General features: G+C 38.2%; 1 protein-coding gene across 1 annotated transcript in view; it reads left to right on the top strand.

Annotated features, from left to right (window-relative positions):
• Positions 1 to 16,557, top strand: part of LOC121377500 (trafficking protein particle complex subunit 9-like) — a 58,448-nt gene extending 41,891 nt beyond the window's left edge. The window contains exons 19-24 of the mRNA XM_041505512.1: positions 699 to 809; positions 2,871 to 3,015; positions 5,157 to 5,250; positions 7,805 to 7,903; positions 10,194 to 10,321; positions 12,639 to 16,557. Of these exons, the coding sequence (XP_041361446.1) occupies positions 699 to 809; positions 2,871 to 3,015; positions 5,157 to 5,250; positions 7,805 to 7,903; positions 10,194 to 10,321; positions 12,639 to 12,794 (733 nt within the window). The 3' untranslated portion in view covers positions 12,795 to 16,557. The remainder of the gene's footprint in view (positions 1 to 698; positions 810 to 2,870; positions 3,016 to 5,156; positions 5,251 to 7,804; positions 7,904 to 10,193; positions 10,322 to 12,638) is intronic.
• Positions 16,558 to 17,855: the final 1,298 nt, after the last annotated feature.

Below are 17,855 nucleotides of genomic sequence, written 5' to 3'. Positions count from 1 at the left end.
CTATTCACGGTTGATGTCATTTCCATTCAAAAAGGCACTGTGTCATATATTCTTACGTCATTTGAATATCTAGTAATGGCTGACTGGAATTAAAGTTGTGTAAACAGTTTGCAAGAGCACATTGTATTAAGCTTGAGATTATATGATAAAGAGATTATTATCCTTGTGTGTTTCTGTATCGTCAATATCATATATTAGGAATAAAAAGCATAATACAGTTTTTATGCCTAATATATGATATTGACGATACAGAAACAAACTCTTTTTTCTTTCTTTTTTAAACAATATTTATTAACGTTTAACGTTTGGGATTGACCAACAGGCGATGCCTATATTAAGGTCTCTCCCTAACAAACTCTGGTAATAACCTGTATTCATATATTAATAATCATTCTACAGTTTTGTTAACAGGATGTTAAGACTTTTTGTATTGAAAAGTAACATACAGATATTGGCCTTTGTTATTGTTCTTGTTGTTTTTCTTGGTAAGAGTCAGGTTCAATTACATTAATTGTTGGAAACCAAATCTAGCTATCGCATCACCTTAACTGAACCATGATGGAGTGAAATCCATGTCAACCCTGTATGCAATTTTAGTTTTTTCAGGTAATACTTTGTTAGACCATTAAATAGGTCAGTGGTCTGTGACAATATGCCTTTAATGTATGAATATTCATGTGTTAATATTCTTCTTTCAGTGTTGACCACTGCTACCTGGTGTTTGACCTGGTGAACGTATCTAGTCACGAGATGATCATCAACTACGACACGGACAAGAAAATCATCATCGAACCCCAGCAGTCGCGAAGGTTTGACGCTTGTCTATACTCCATACTAGTTTTTACTAAAAGTGTGTTTTGTCAGTAATACCAGTTTAGCTTGACATGAAGCAGAAGACTGCAGATCTTTCTATTGTATTGGGTGGGTTGCGGGGCTATCATGCTCACTCCCCATTTCTCCTTAGCATGTGAATTTATATGATATCAGGGGAGGGATTTAGCTCAGTTGGTTGAGTGCTCGCTTGAGGTGCTTGTGTCGCAGGATCAAACCACCTCTGTGGATCTATTCAACTGTTAGGGGTTTTTTTCTTGTTCCAACCAGTACACAACAACTGGTCAAAGGCCGTGGTATGTGCTTTCCTGTCTGTGGGAAAGTGCATCTAAAAGATCCATTTCTGTGTTAGAAAAAATGTAGCGTCTTTCTTCTGATGACTGTGTGTCAGAACTACCAAATGTGCTCTAGTGGTGTCGTTAAACAAAAAAATAAACTTCCTATGGTATCAATATGATAATATAAATGGTTTCCATAATCTAAGTTTGAGGTGCAGGTAATCACTTCTTAACAGTGATGTCTGAACATGTTATTTTTTAAGTTCAATTTGTTAAAAGCATTGATCAAGATATAAGTAAAACAGCAATAGTTAATCATACTGTGATGGTCATCTTCTCCATGGAGATTAAAATTATATTTTATTAATTGCTTTATAAAGCAAAATTAACAAATCAGATTGCCTATACCGTATTTGACCGGAAATAAGCCCAGGGGGCCAAGACAACTCATTGTGAGCTTAGCATGGGGTGGGCTTATTCCCAGACAAGGGGCCAGTTTTGTTGAGAAAAAAATAAAATAATAATAAAATAAAATAAATAATAATAATTAAATGAACTAGGAAGAAAACAAAAAACGTTCAGTAGCACCTATTAATTAGTGTTCCATTTGTTATTAATAAATAATAATTGTTTATTAATTAAATTGGGTTTTTTACTAGTATCTAATTATCAGAAACACACCTTCCATGTTACAATTACTTACCAGTTCTGTTTATTTACATCCAAAATTTAATGCTGAGAAGACTTAAAACAACAGCAATTAACAAACTCAATAGTGTATACACACGTTTGTGACACAAGCAGCCAGCTTACACTACAAAGAATTGTCAATCTAGGTCATTGTTCTTAGCCAATCAGAATAAGGTATTTGCCTAATTAGCATTAACTGCGGACCCAGTGTGGTGGTAAAAATAGACATTGGTTTTGGTTCAGACTTGGGCTTGTGTACTTCAAAGAAATACCGCAGGCGTGCAATTGGAAACAATGTTATACACTGTTACTGTTAGACTGCTAAATCTCACTGGTGGTAAAATATTGTGTTACATTTGTGTTTAATTATCTGCAGGAGGTATGACCTTTTAAATGAACTTTGAGCAAACTTGCAGTTTCATGTTATTTATAAGGTGACGAAGTTGGGGGTGGGCTTATTTACGAATGAGGGCCTAATTTCTTAAATGCTATCAAAACGGAGGGGGGCTTATTCAAAGACATGGGCTAATTTCCGGTCAAATACGGTAGTTAGATACTAAATATCAGGTTACAATTCAAACTATTGTACTCTGTTATTAAAAAGGTACATTTTAGAAAATAGTGGACCCTGTTATAACATGGTGCATACTATAACAAAATGGTACACCCCATTATTTAAATTTGCAAAACTATTATATAATGGTGCATACTATAACAAAATAGGACACCCTGTTATAAAATACTGCAAAACTATTATAAAATGGTATATTCTATAACAAAATGGTACACATTGAACAACTATTATATAATGGTACATACTATAACAAAATGGTACACCCCATTATAAAATAGTGCAAAACTATTCTAAAATGGTGCATACTATAACAAAATGGTACACCCCATTATAAAATAGTGCAAAACTATTCTAAAATGGTACATCCTGTTATAAAATGGTCTGCACTATACCAAAATGGTGCAAACTATCATAAAATGGAGTGCACTATTGGTGTTTCTGAAGTAGAATTTCAGATTTTTGTGGTGAAATACTACTGTAATTATTTTCTTTCTCAGACTACCTGTGGAGATCAGGCGCCAGGAGTTACCCGTGGAGGAAAAGCCGGAAGTTTATCAGTTTGTGTCGTACCGCTTTCTGTGTGAACCAACCAACAAGTGTAGTCAACTCCTCGCATCCCTTGTTGACATCCGCTGGTCTATCGTATCCTTTGTGCTGAGGCCATGGTATGTGCTACCCTGTCTGTGGGATGGTACATATTAAAGATCCTTTGCTGCATTAGGAAAAATGTTTTATTTCATTCATTTCATTCATTCATTCATTCATTCATTCATTCATTCATTCATTCATTCATTCATTCATTCATTCATTCATTCATCCATCCATCCATCCATCCATTCAACAATCTCGCTACCCACTGGTCTATCATATCCTTTGTGCTGAGACCGTGGTATGTGCTACCCTGTCTGTGGGATGGTGCATATTAAAGATCCCTTGCTGCATTAGGAAAAATGTTTCATTCATTTCATTCATTCATTCATTCATCCATCGGTCCATCCATTCAACAATCTCGCTACCCACTGGTCTATCATGTCCTTTGTGCCGAGGCCATGGTATGTGCTACCCTGTCTAGGATGGTGCATATTAAAGATCCCTTGCCGCATTAGGAAAAATGTTTCATTCATTTCATTTATTCATTCATTCATTCATCCATCCATCCATCCATCCATCCATCCATCCATTCATTCAACAATCTCGCTACCCACTGGTCTATCATGTCCTTAGTGCCGAGGCCATGGTATGTGCTACCCTGTCTGGGATGATGCATATTAAAAATCCCTTGCTACATTAGGACAAATATTTCGTTCATCCATTCATCCATCCATCCATCCATCCATGCATTCAACAATCTCGCTACCCACTGGTCTGTCATATCCTTTGTGCTGAGACCGTGGTATGTGCTACCCTGTCTGTAGGATGGTGCATATTAAAGATCCCTTGCTGCATTAGGAAAAATGTTTCATTCATTTCATTCCTTCATCCATCCATCCATTCACCCATTCAACATTCTCGCTATCCAGTGGTCTATTATGTCTTTTGTGCTGAGGCCATGGTGTGTGCTACCCTGTCTGTGGGATGGTGCATGTTAAAGATCCCTTGCTGCATTAGGAAAAATGTTTCATTCATTTCATTCCTTCATCCATCCATCCATTCACATTCAACATTCTCGCTATCCAGTAGTCTATTATGTCTTTTGTGCTGAGGCCATGGTGTGTGCTACCCTGTCTGTGGGATGGTGCATATTAAAGATCCCTTGCTGCATTAGGAAAAATGTTTCATTCATTTCATTCATTCATTCATCCATCCATCCATTCACCCATTCAACATTCTCGCTATCCAGTGGTCTATCATGTCTTTTGTGCTGAGGCCATGGTGTGTGCTACCCTGTCTGTGGGATGGTGCATGTTAAAGATCCCTTGCTGCATTAGGAAAAATGTTTCATTCATTTCATTCATTCATCCATCCATCCATTCACCCATTCAACATTCTCGCTATCCAGTGGTCTATCATGTCTTTTGTGCTGAGACCATGGTGTGTGCTACCCTGTCTGTGGGATGGTGCATATTAAAGATCCCTTGCTGCATTAGGAAAAATGTTTCATTCATTTCATTCATTCATCCATCCATCCATTCACCCATTCAACATTCTCGCTATCCAGTGGTCTATCATGTCTTTTGTGCTGAGGCCATGGTGTGTGCTACCCTGTCTGTGGGATGGTGCATATTAAAGATCCCTTGGGTGGGACATAGCTCAGTGGTAAAGCGCTCACTTGATGCACTGTCTGTCTATGATCGATCCCCGTCAGTGGGCCCATTGGGCTATTTCTCGTTACAGCCAATGCACTACGACTGGTATATCAAAGGCTGTGGTATGTGCTATCCTACATGTGGTATGGTGCATATAAAAGATCCCTTGCTACTAATGGAAAAATATAGCGGGTTTCCTTTCTAAAACTATATGTCAAAATTACCAAATGTTTGACATCCAATAGCCTATGATTAATAAATCAATGTGCTCTAGTGTTGTCATTAAACAAAATGAAGTTACACTTTAACATTCAATCATTCATTCATGTTTTTTCTTTTCTTTTTTTCTTACCTTTTTTAATGATGATATATATCCATTTCCAGCGGAATTATAAAACCCTGTAGAAAACAATTTATGTGCTTACATGATTTTTGTGTATTGATAATTTTGATGTTTAATACATTGTGTCCTCACCTGGTTTGAATTAAATTGTGTATATTGTGATGTTTGTGTGTATTTGACTTGACTCCTGTCAGCCGTCGACAAAGGTTTGTGGTAAAGTGGGCATCGAGTACCTCAAGTGGACAAAGGAACATCTGAAACAAATACAAGTGGCAACTGTTAACTGGGGTAAGTACAGGTTTATTTTTCACCTGCCTCCACTCCCCCATCCCCTCCCCCGACATAAACTCTTAACTGGGGTAAGTACAGGTTTATTTTTCACCCACCTCCACTCCCCCATCCCCTCCCCGGACATAAACTCTTAACTGGGGTAAGTACAGGTTTATTTTTCACCTGCCTCCACTCCCCCATCCCCTCCCCCGACATAAACTCTTAACTGGGGTAGGTACAGGTTTATTTTTCACCCGCCTCCACTCCCCCATCACCTCCCCGGACATAAACTCTTAACTGGGGTAAGTACAGGTTTATTTTTCACCCGCCTCCACTCCCCCATCCCCTCCCCCGACATAAACTCTTAACTGGGGTAAGTACAGGTTTATTTTTCACCCGCCTCCACTCCCCCATCCCCTCCCCCGACATAAACTCTTAACTGGGGTAAGTACAGGTTTATTTTTCACCCACCTCCACTCCCCCATCCCCTCCCCCGACATAAACTCTTAACTGGGGTAAGTACAGGTTTATTTTTCACCTGCCTCCACTCCCCCATCCCCTCCCCCGACATAAACTCTTAACTGGGTTAAGTACAGGTTTATTTTTCACCCACCATCCACTCCCCCATCCCCTCCCCCAACATAAACTCTTAACTGGGGTAAGTACAGGTTTATTTTTCACCTGCCTCCACTCCCCCATCCCCTCCCCCGACATAAACTCTTAACTGGGGTAAGTACAGATTTATTTTTCACCCACCTCCACTCCCCCATCCCCTCCCCCAACATAAACTCTTAACTGGGGTAAGTACAGGTTTATTTTTCACCTGCCTCCACTCCCCCATCCCCTCCCCCGACATAAACTCTTAACTGGGGTAAATACAGGTTTATTTTTCACCCACCTCCACTCCCCCATCCCCTCCCCCGACATAAACTCTTAACTGGGGTAAGTACAGGTTTATTTTTCACCCACCTCCACTCCCCCATCCCCTCCCCCAACATAAACTCTTAACTGGGGTAAGTACAGGTTTATTTTTCACCTGCCTCCTCTCCCCCATCCCCTCCCACAACTTGGGGCAAGTGCAGGTTTATTTTTCACCAGCCTCCACTCCCCCATCCCCTCCCACAACTTGGGCAAGTACAGGTTTATTTTTCACCAGCCACCACTCCCCCATCCCCTCCCCCAACTTGGGGCAAGTACAGGTTTATTTTTCACCAGCCTCCACTCCCCCATCCCCTCCCCCATCCCCTCCCCCATCCCCTCCCACAACTTGGGGCAAGTACTGGTTTATTTTTCACCAGCCTCCACTCCCCCATCCCCTCCCACAACTTGGGGCAAGTGCAGGTTTATTTTTCACCAGCCTCCACTCCCCCATCCCCTCCCACAACTTGGGGCAAGTACAGGTTTATTTTTCACCAGCCTCCACTCCCCCATCCCCTCCCACAACTTGGGCAAGTACAGGTTTATTTTTCACCAGCCACCACTCCCCCATCCCCTCCCCCAACTTGGGGCAAGTACAGGTTTATTTTTCACCAGCCACCACTCCCCCATCCCCTCTCCCAACATAAACTCATAACTGGGCAAGTGCAGGTTTATTTTTCACCCTACCACCTTATCTTCCCCTGAAATACAAATTGTTAACTAGGATGAGTACCTGTCCATTTTCTCACCCCTCCTTCGACCTTCCCCTTTCCTGAAATATACACAGAAACCGTTACTGGGGTAGTACCTGTTTATTCTTCACACCCCTCCTTAACACACCCACCACCACCCCACCCCCCAAAATACATATGAGGCAGGTGTGTGTGTTGTGGGGTTTTTTTTCACCTCTCCACCCCCACCGTACTCAAATATATGTCACAACTATGGGATGTGTATTAGAAAGAAAGAAATGTTTTATTTAACGACGCACTCAACACATTTTATTTACGGTTATATGGCGTCAGACATATGGTTACGGACCACACAGATTTTGAGAGGAAACCCGCTGTCGCCACTACATGGGCTACTCTTCCGATTAGCAGCAAGGGTTCTTTTATTTGCGCTTCCCACAGGCAGGATAGCACAAACCATGGCCTTTGTTGAACCAGTTATGGATCACTGGTCGGTGCAAGTGGTTTACACCTACCCATTGAGCCTTGTGGGGCACTCACTCAGGGTTTGGAGTCGGTATCTGGATTAAAAATCCCATGCCTCGACTGGGATCCGAACCCAGTACCTACCAGCCTGTAGACCGATGGCCTGCCACGACGCCACCGAGGCCGGTGGGGATGTGTATTATGATATATAAAAGTAGTTAAATTAATGCAATACATGTATATATTATTTGATCCATATCTTGGAGTTTATATAAGATCTATATATTCTGTTTGTTATATTATTATTTGATATGATGGATATAATGTATTTTGTTTTACATATGTGGATATTAACAGATATAATACATTTTATTTGGTATATGTCAAGTTAACATATACATATTTTTATTCAATATATACAATTTATTGGATGTACGAAGTTTAATGGATATAATGTATTTTGTTTTAATGACTGTAATATAATTCTTATTGAACAGAGGTACGACTAAATGGTCAACTGTACCTACCTCCTGATATCCCAGCATTCCAAATTGGTGATCTAGTCAACCTGGATGTGATGTTTAGAAGATCGAGAGGTATGTAGTTTTTATCTCAGGGCTCGAACTTAACGATGGCACCGACGGCAATTGCCATCGTTGAGATATAAATTGCCGTAGGTAGTGAGCATCACCGATGACACGTTTCGCCTAAACAATGGCGAAATGTATATACCTAGTGTGCATTATCTGCCAATATTTAATATTTGCACATTTAAAAGATGTCTACATATAACAAGATAGCCTTTCAGTCAGGTTTATTTGCTGCAAATGTCACTTTTAAAAAAATTGCCATAGGCAGGCTCAAAATTGCCGTCGGTGGACTTTTTCACCCATGGCAATTATTTTTAAAATTGCTGTGGGAGACAAATTGTTATGTTCGAGCCCTGTTTATATGACTTTGGGCTCTTCCAGGGTGGTATCTAGCCAAGTCGGTAGAGCACACTCGGCTGAGGTGCCAGGGTTGTAGGATCAAACCTCCTTAGCAGACCCATTTGGGTTTTTTCTCCCATACCAATCGGTACTCCATGATTGATGTATCAAAAGTCATGGTATGTACTGTCCTGTCTGTGGGAAAGTGCATATAAAAGATCCCCAGTAAAAATGTAGCAGGTTTCCTCTGATGAGGACATCCAATAGCCAATGTTTATTTAATCAATGTGCTCTAGTGGTGTCGTTAAACAAAAAATCTAATTTATTCTCCCTCTTTTTTTTTCTCCGTACTTATATACAATTACGGTTCAAGCATGCTGTCCTGGGCATACACCTCAGCTATCTGAGCTGTATGTCCAGGACAGTGGGTTAGTTGTTAATGGTTAGTGATAAAGAAGAGAGTGTAGTGGTCTTACACCTATCCATGGAGTCATGAAAACTCGCTCTGGGTGGGAGCCGGTACCGGGCTGCGAACCCAGTACCTACCAGCCTTATGTCTGATAGCCCATTTTTTAGTCTTGTCGAATCAGTGTTATCATGAAAAATATATATAGTGAAACCCCTCAAAATCGGACCCTCGGTAAACCGGAATTCCTTCAAATCCTGGGCGGGACGTAGCCCTGTGATAAAGTGTTCACCTGATGAGCGGTCGATCTAGGATCAATCCCTGTTGGTGGCCTATTGGGCTATTTTTCATTCCCACCAGTGCACAACAATTGGTATATCACAGGCCGTGGTATGTGCTATCCTGTCTGTGGGGTGGTGCATATAAAAGATCCCTTGCTACTAATGGAAAAATATAGCAGGTTTCCTTTTTAAGACACTATATATCAAAATTACCAAATGTTTGACATCTACTAGCTAATGTTTGATAAATCAATGTGCTCTAATGGTATTGTTAAACAAAAAAACTTAGCCATCACATCTGGATATTTTTTTCATGGTTTCCTTTCAAATATCAGTACAGAACCTCGGAAAACAGGATACCTCTCTAAACAGGACTTTTTACTTGGTTAAATTGGTGTCTGGTTTAGAGAGGTTTCACTGGTTATCGTAATATTTTGTACTTCTTTTGTTGTTACCGGCCTCGATGGCGTCGTGGTTAGCCATCGGTCTACAGGCTGGTAGGTACTGGGTTCGGATCCCAGTCGAGGCATGGGATTTTTAATCCAGATACCGACTTCAAACCCTGAGTGAGTGCTCCGCAAGGCTCAATGGGTAGGTGTAAACCACTTGCACCGACCAGTGATCCATAACTGGTTCAACAAAGGCCATGGTTTGTGCTATCCTGCCTATGGGAAGTGCAAATAAAAGATCCCTTGCTGCCTGTCGTAAAAAGAGTAGCCTATGTGGCGACAGTGGGTTTCCTCTAAAAAAACCAGTGTCAGAATGACCATATGTTTGACGTCCAATAGCCGATGATAAGATAAAAAAATCAATGTGCTCTAGTGGCGTCGTTAAATAAAACAAACTTTACTTTCTTTTATTGTTCTATATATAACCTGTAAAATAGTTACATAGAAAATAACTAGTTAATGATGTCGGATATCTGCTTTATTCTGTGACGTTAAGAATAGGAAATTTCTCATTCGGCCTGAACAGGATAAAGCAGATATCCGACGTCAGTAACTAGTTATTATTTTTATCCTGCAGACCATAACATTAATGGGAAAAGCTATTATTTCTGTTATTTATGCCACATTGTACGATGACCTAGAGGTCAAATGAGCAATTTTGTAATGTAGCTATGCGTGCGACGTCATATGAGTGACGTCAAAAGTCGTAATCTGCTAGTATACGTTTATGACTTTGCTTTAATAGATCATCATAATCTGTCAACAGAAACAGTGGTTGCTGGATAAATTATCATTTGTTGTTGTTTTTTTCTTCACAACAGATGTTCTTGACTGGACGTCCAGTAAACTCTCTGTGATGATTACCCAGGATGCACCTGCAACTTCCAGTGTCTGTGATATTTCCGATAGCGTGTCGTGTCTCGGTCTACTTACGTCATATTATCGTCAGGTATTCACATCTTATATCAACTGCTCTAGTGGTGTTATAGTCAAAACGTAGCCCAGTGGTAAAGCGCTCGCTTGACGCGCGGTCAGTTTAAGATCGATCCCCTTCGGTGGCCCGATTGAGCTATTTCTCATTCCAGCAAGTGCTCCACAACTGATGTAACAAAGGCTGTGGTATTTAATATCCTGTATGTGGGATGATGCATATAAAAGATCCCTTGCCGCTAATCGGAAAGAGTAGCCCATGAAGTGGCGACAGTGGGTTTTCTCTCTCTATATTTGTGTGGTCCTCAACCACATTTCTGACACCATATATAACTGTAAATGTGTTGATTGCGTCATTAAATAAAATATTTCCTTCTTCTAGTGATGTCATTAAGCAAAACAAATTTCAAATTCAGTTCACGCTACAAACAAAAATTGTAAAAATTAAATTAAATTTTTAATTAAATTTTTTATAGAAATAAACTAGATTAAATCGTAAATTTTACCTCATTATATTTTTTTTAAAGAATTTTTTTTAAAATATTACTTAATTTTGTTATATGTTTTTTTTATCATGCATGCATTAAGAAAAAAATGTCTATGGGTGCAGTAGTCAGAAGGTTAAAGTTTCCATTATATTCCCTGCCCTAATCGTACATAATGCTTGCATGAATGACTGAGTATTTAACGACATACCAGCACAGAAAATACTCATCGGCTGTTGGGTGTTGCATAATGCTTGCGAGTGCAAATAATTTTAACATGCTCATATACCACTAGAGTTTCGAGCATGTCCGTCCCGGGGCCTGCCTCTGGATAGCCAGTGACTTGCTCCGGGACAGAACAAAATTAAGGGGATAATTTTGAAATTTACATCTAAAAATTAAATAGTGGGAATTGACTGCTTGGCCGCGAATATTTATATAATTTGGAGCATTTTAGAAGGACAGTCCAAAAATAAATAAGAGAAAGAAGAGAGGATCGGACTATTTAATAATATTTTTGACATAAAATTTTGAACGAAGGTCTAAAAGTTTAAAGTCCGATCTATATGGTCCGGGCCGGGGGGGGGGGGGGGGGGGGGGGGGTAATTTTGAGGTGGGCGGAATTTGGAATATGAATTTAGTAGTTAGGTCGAAGACCGAAGACCAAAAGTCCAAACAATAAAATTAGAGTGCTCGACCGAAAAGGTTTTAAGGTGATTTGAGCAATTTAGACGGGCTGCCAAAATAAATTGCGTCGGACTGTTTACAAAGAAAAAAAAAAAAAAAAACCCATAAAATTTTGAACTGCGGCCAAAAATGTTTTTAAAGTCCAACTGAGCCCTGAAAAAGGAAGTACATGTCAATTTAATAATTGATACTGAGTCGGACATTGACATAATGATCAAAAAGATAAATTTGAACTGTCCCACTTAACATCAGTTAGGTTTCAACCAAATGGAGAAGCTTTATACAATATCACCCATACACCACATAATAACCTTTGAAAAATTTCAAGATACAACTAACTAGTTAATGGTACCAGCCTTGGTAGTGTCTTGATTAAGCCATCGGACTACAGGCTGGTAGGTACAGGGTTTTAACAACTCAGTGGGTAGGTGTAAGACCACTACACTCTCTTCTCTCTCACTAACCACTAACGAACTAACAACTAACCCACTGTCTTGGACAAACAGCCCAGATAGCTGAGGTGTGTGCCCAGGACAGCATGCTTGAACCTTAATTGAATATAATGACAAAAATAAAGTTGGAAAAAAAAATATATATCACCCATACATCTCACAATAACATGCAAAAATACAACCATGGGAACAATTTCAAGCAATAACTAATTTTAGTTAAATAGAGAATAATACATGAGTGGCCATTAGATACCATTTATCTCACAACGAGTTGTTTTAAAAGGTATCTAATGAGTGAAAGCGAGTTTGATTCATTTTTAAACGAGTTGTGAGATAAATGATATCTAACGGACACAAATGTATTATTCTATTTCTTACATATCCTCAAAAACCAGCTTTTAAGTAAATTTTAACATCTTTATCGACTAAAAGTTATTTACAGCCTTTGCACTTGTAGCTAACTTACCCATCACAGACACATGATTGTCAGGTTACCTATACATCACAGTGTAATTGATTTCCACTGTGTAGTTTTTCATTGGATGTATGGCATTGGTGACCTGGTCATCACTTAGGAGCAGCCAGTCATATGTCTTGAAATTAACACACATACATGTGTTAATAACTATGTGTAACCTAAAATAACATATGGTGTTCTCACTCACCAACGGGTGTGTACGAATGAGATTTAATTGTTGTTTCTTTTTTCCAGATTCCCGAGGATGGCTTTCACCACACCTGTGCCTTCATTTTCCACGTGAGTGGGTTGTTTACGATAGACTGTCGCTTCTCGCTGCTCGACGCAGACCACGTGGTGCACACGACGTTCAGATGTTTACCAGTCGCCCAGGTCCTCGTCTCAAACTAGACGAAAACTCGCAATAAACCACTTCTCTGTGTCTCATAGTATTTCAGCATGCTGTACCACTTGCCAAACCGTATTTTAATACTGTACCAATTGTAGTTGAAAACACACCACTTACTAAATACTATTTAATACTGTACCAGTTATACATTTTGTAGTGGGAAACACACGTTGTACTGTATTTAACAGTATTTTTATACTGTACCAATTGTAGTTGAAAACACACCACTTACTAAATACTATTTAATACTGTACCAGTTATACATTTTGTAGTGGGAAACACATGTTGTACTGTATTTAACAGTATTTTTATACTGTTCCAGTTGTGAAAAACACACCACTTACTAAATACTATTTAATACTGTACCAGTTATAGTGGGAAACACACGTCGTACTGTATTTAACAGTATTTTTATACTGTTCCAGTTGTGAAAAACACACCACTTACTAAATACTATTTAATATTGTACCAGTTATAGTGGGAAACACACGTCGTACTGTAGTAAATAGTACTGTTGAAAACACCCCCCATACTGTATTTAATAGTATTTTAATAGTTGAAAACACACCACTTACTGCATTTAATACTGTATTTGTTGTAATTAAAAGTACTGTATAGTTTACAATGCAAAACACACCACTTACTGTATTTAATACTATTTTAATACTGTACTATTTATACAGGTAGATAAAAACACACCACTTACTGTATTACTGTACTGGTTGTTGTTGAAACACACCACTTACTGTATTTAATACTGTACCACTTGTAGTTGAAACACACCGCTTACTGTATTACTGTACTATTTGTAGTTGAAACACCCTACTTACTGTCTTCAGTACTCTTTTAATACAGTACTAATTGTAGTTGAAAACGCACTACTTACTATTTTTAATACTATACTAGTTGTTGTTGAAAACACACCACATACTGTATTTAATACTATCCTAGTTGTAGTGGGGAAATATACCTCTTACTGTATTTAATACTATACTAGTTGTAGATGAAAACAAACCACTTACTGCATTTAATATTGTAACAATTGTACTTGAAAACACACTCTTATTGTCTTTAATATTAAATTTTAATACTGTACCAGTTGTACATGTAGTTTAAAACACACCACTTACTGTATTTAATACTGTAATAGTTGTAGTTGAAACACACCACTTACTTTTTTTAATACTATAACATTTATAGTTGAAAACAACTACTAACTGTATTTAATACTGTAATAGTTGTAGTTGAAGCACACCACTTACTGTCTTTAATACTATACCAGTTATAGTTGAAAACACACAACTTACTGTATTTAATACTATTTTAATATGGTAACAGGTTTTGTTGAAAATACACTTCTTACTGTAATACTATACTAGTTGTAGTTGAAACACACCACTTACTGTTTTTAATACTGTACCTGTTGTAGCATAAATACATCATTTACTGTATTTAATACTATTATAGCTCTAGCCGAAAACACATTAATTTATTATTGTACTGGTTGTAAAAAGAAAAACACTCCTTATTGTGTTTAATACTATGTTGGTTGTACATGAAGTTGAAAACATGCCATTTACTGTATTTAATACTGTGTAGTTAGAAACACATTGTTACATGTAAGTACTGTGTTTAAAATACTCTAGTGGTTGTAGTTGAAAGCATACTGCTCAATGTATGTAGTGGTTGTAGTTAAAAGCATACTGCTTAATGTATTTAATACTATGTGGTGAAAACCCCCCATCTCATACTGTGTTTAATACTGTAGTGGTTGTAGTTAAAAGCATACTGCTTAATATATTTAATACTATGTGGTGAAAACCCCCCATCTCATACTGTGTTTAATACTTTAGTGGTTGTAGTTAAAAGCATACTGCTTAATGTATTTAATATTATGTGGTGAAAACCTCCCATCTCATACTGTGTTTAATACTTTAGTGGTTGTAGTTAAAAGCATACTGCTTAATGTATTTAATATTATGTGGTGAAAACCTCCCATCTCATACTGTGTTTAATACTGTAGTGGTTGTAGTTAAAAGCATACTGCTTAATATATTTAATACTATGTGGTGAAAAAAATATCTCATACTGTGTTTAATACTGTAGTGGTTGTAGTTGAAAGCATACTGCTTAATGTATTTAATATTTTATGGTTGGAAAAAACCCATCACATACTGTACAGTGTCATATATTTAATACATTACCGGTTGTAGTTGAAAACACAACACTTACTATACAGTGTCATATATACTTAATACATTAACGGTTGTAGTTGACAACTCAACACTTTTAGCATATAATACAGAAATACAGTAAAGTACTTTATTTTGTGCAATATTGGCTGAAAACATATTGAAGAGATGCAGATCCGGGGGGAAGAGAGGGGGGGGGGGGGAGGGTGGCAGGGAACCCATCCCCATAAAAAATATTCAAAAGTGCCCCCTTTTATTTTTCATCTTTTTTTTTTTTTTTTTTAAACCTTTTATTTGGATGCTCTTTTGATGTGTTGGCTCATGTGTCGTTTTCCCAGTTTTTGTCCCCCCCCCCCCCCCCCCACACACACACACACACTCAAAATCCCACATAATATTTCGCTGGATCTGCCCCTGTTTAGAAGGCTGAGAATCCCTGTAATACTGTAACAGCTAACAGTCTTTGCAAAGAGCAAAATCGAGTTGAGCTGAGATCAAATTAAAAACATTTTAAAAATTATATTGTAAACCAATCAATTTGCTGCTCTCCTAAAGCCTAGATCACATTATACGACGCGACACGATGTGACTCAACTGTCGATTTGAGTCGAGTTGTGTAGTCTGAATTGAAAAATCAGTTGAATGGCGTCATGTAGTGTGAATTGAAAAATCTGTTGATTTGCATCGTGTAGTGTGAATTGAAAGACCAGTTGTCTGCGACTGATTTTTAGTCAGGCTGGCATCATTTGACACGACCGAACATATTCAGTCACATATGATGGTCGTTATGTAGTGGGTACGGGTCGTGACTCATGACACGGCGCGATTATCTGGTTAAGTCGATCCAGTTGATTCACACCGTCTAATGTGATTTAGGCTTAAAACTTCTGCAGGTGACTGTGAAGGGGTGCGGGAGTGATCATTAGCCTTTCCTGGCAAAGATTGGTTAATATATATGTTAATATGTTAATATATGTATTTGGTCAGTAGTGAAAAACCACATGACTTCCTTTCGTCCATTTGTCCATGGTGTTTGTGTAGCTGCAATGCAAATGAAGTGACGGGCAAATTTAGCAACCTGGAGCCACGTTCATAAAACATTTTATCACCCAATAAAGTCTTTTGTGGGAGATATCGCTGGCACTACAATTTGCGATATCTCCTGCGATATTCTCCTAGGAGATATCACTTATTTTTGTTACATCACTGTGTATGTTTCCAAGCTAAACCTATCATTAGTGACGTCACACCACTCGTTCTGTTAAGGAGTCTACTGCTGCTAAATATAGTGACATTCAACCCACATTACTGACATTGTTTACAATTGTCGCAAATGGAAAGAATGATAATGGATGATAAAAAGAATGCCCCCTCGTGTCTTGTGATATCATAATTTATCGGCACTTGTTGATAAAAGTATAAAAATCCTCGGCAACCCTCGGATTTCATATTTTGATCAACTCGTGCTGATAAATTATGACAGTCTGTATGTTGTTTTATTTATCCTGCAACCACTGTTTCTATTGACAGATTTTGATGACCAATTAAAGCAAAGTCATAAACGTATACTAGCAAATTATGACTTTTGATATCATGTGTGTGATGTCACACACATAGCTACATTACAAAATCGCTCATTTGACCTCTAGGTCATCGTGCAATGTGGCTGAAATAACAGAAATAATGGCTTTTCCCCTTAATTTTTATGGACTGCAAGATAAAAAATAATAGCTGGTTAAAGACGTAGGATATTGGCTTTATCCTCTTCAAACGGAATGGGAAATTCTGCTTGGCAGGCCTCTTGGAATTTCCCATTCTTACCTTCACAGGATAAAGCTAATATCCTATGTCGTTAACTAGTTATTCTCTATATAAGTTTACACAACTAGTATATCAAAGGTCGTGGTACGTGCTATCCTGTCTATGGGATGGTGCATATAAAAGATCCCTTGCTACTGACTGAAAAATATAACAGGTTTTCTCTCTAAGACTGTACATGTATGTCAAAATTATCAAATGTTTGGCATCTAATAGCCGATTATTAATTTCAATAAATCAGTGTGCTCTAGTGGTGTCGTTAAACAAAACAAACTTTTTCTTTGTTGAGTCATCTGATACTACATAGCTGATGTATTTTTTGTGCTGGGTCATTAAGGGTGTATACTACCAAATCAAATTCCACAGACGACAATAGTAACATGTGGCAAAAACTCCTACATGCAGCGTATCAATCGACATGTACACCATGGATATAAATACTCTAAAAGTAAATCAGAAAAAAATGGGGGTCAAGCTGCTCATTTCAGAGATGACAGGTAGCGTCTATGATTACTCTTATTTCCGCACACAAATTGTCATGCACATGTTTCAAGCACAATGGTAGTTGCACAGCTAGCTCTGGCATTCGCCAATTGCAAATTTTTAAAGCCGTTGGCAAATTTTATTTTAATTTTGCGAAATAATTTCATGTAATAATTGACATTTTTAAGAAAATAACTGTTGATTTCTGCAATTTTTGAAGTTTAAATAGACAATTTGGCAAAATATTTTGCTCAGCCTGAGCTAGCCCTGAATGGTAGTTGGTACACTGACACCAGTTCAAGTTAAACTAAAGGAATTTACTGGCCAGATGAACCAACATTTTATCACAGCAAACACTGTCACATGTATCAACTGTGGCAGGACTTGTGGTATTAACTGCTCTATCAAAAGTTAGGTGCACCTCGAACTTTGACCCAGCCGGATGTTATTTAGTTTTGTACTACCTTGAACATTCATTCATTCATTCATATGTCTGACGCCATATAACCGTAAATAAAATGTGTTGGGGTGCGTCGTTAAATAAAACATTTCTTTCTTTCTTTTTTCATT

This window comes from Gigantopelta aegis, chromosome 7, assembly GCF_016097555.1.
Source record: "Gigantopelta aegis isolate Gae_Host chromosome 7, Gae_host_genome, whole genome shotgun sequence".
Taxonomy (NCBI): Eukaryota; Metazoa; Mollusca; class Gastropoda; order Neomphalida; family Peltospiridae; genus Gigantopelta; species Gigantopelta aegis.
Note: the sequence above shows the minus strand (reverse complement) of the source record. Positions and strands in the feature narration are given on the sequence as shown.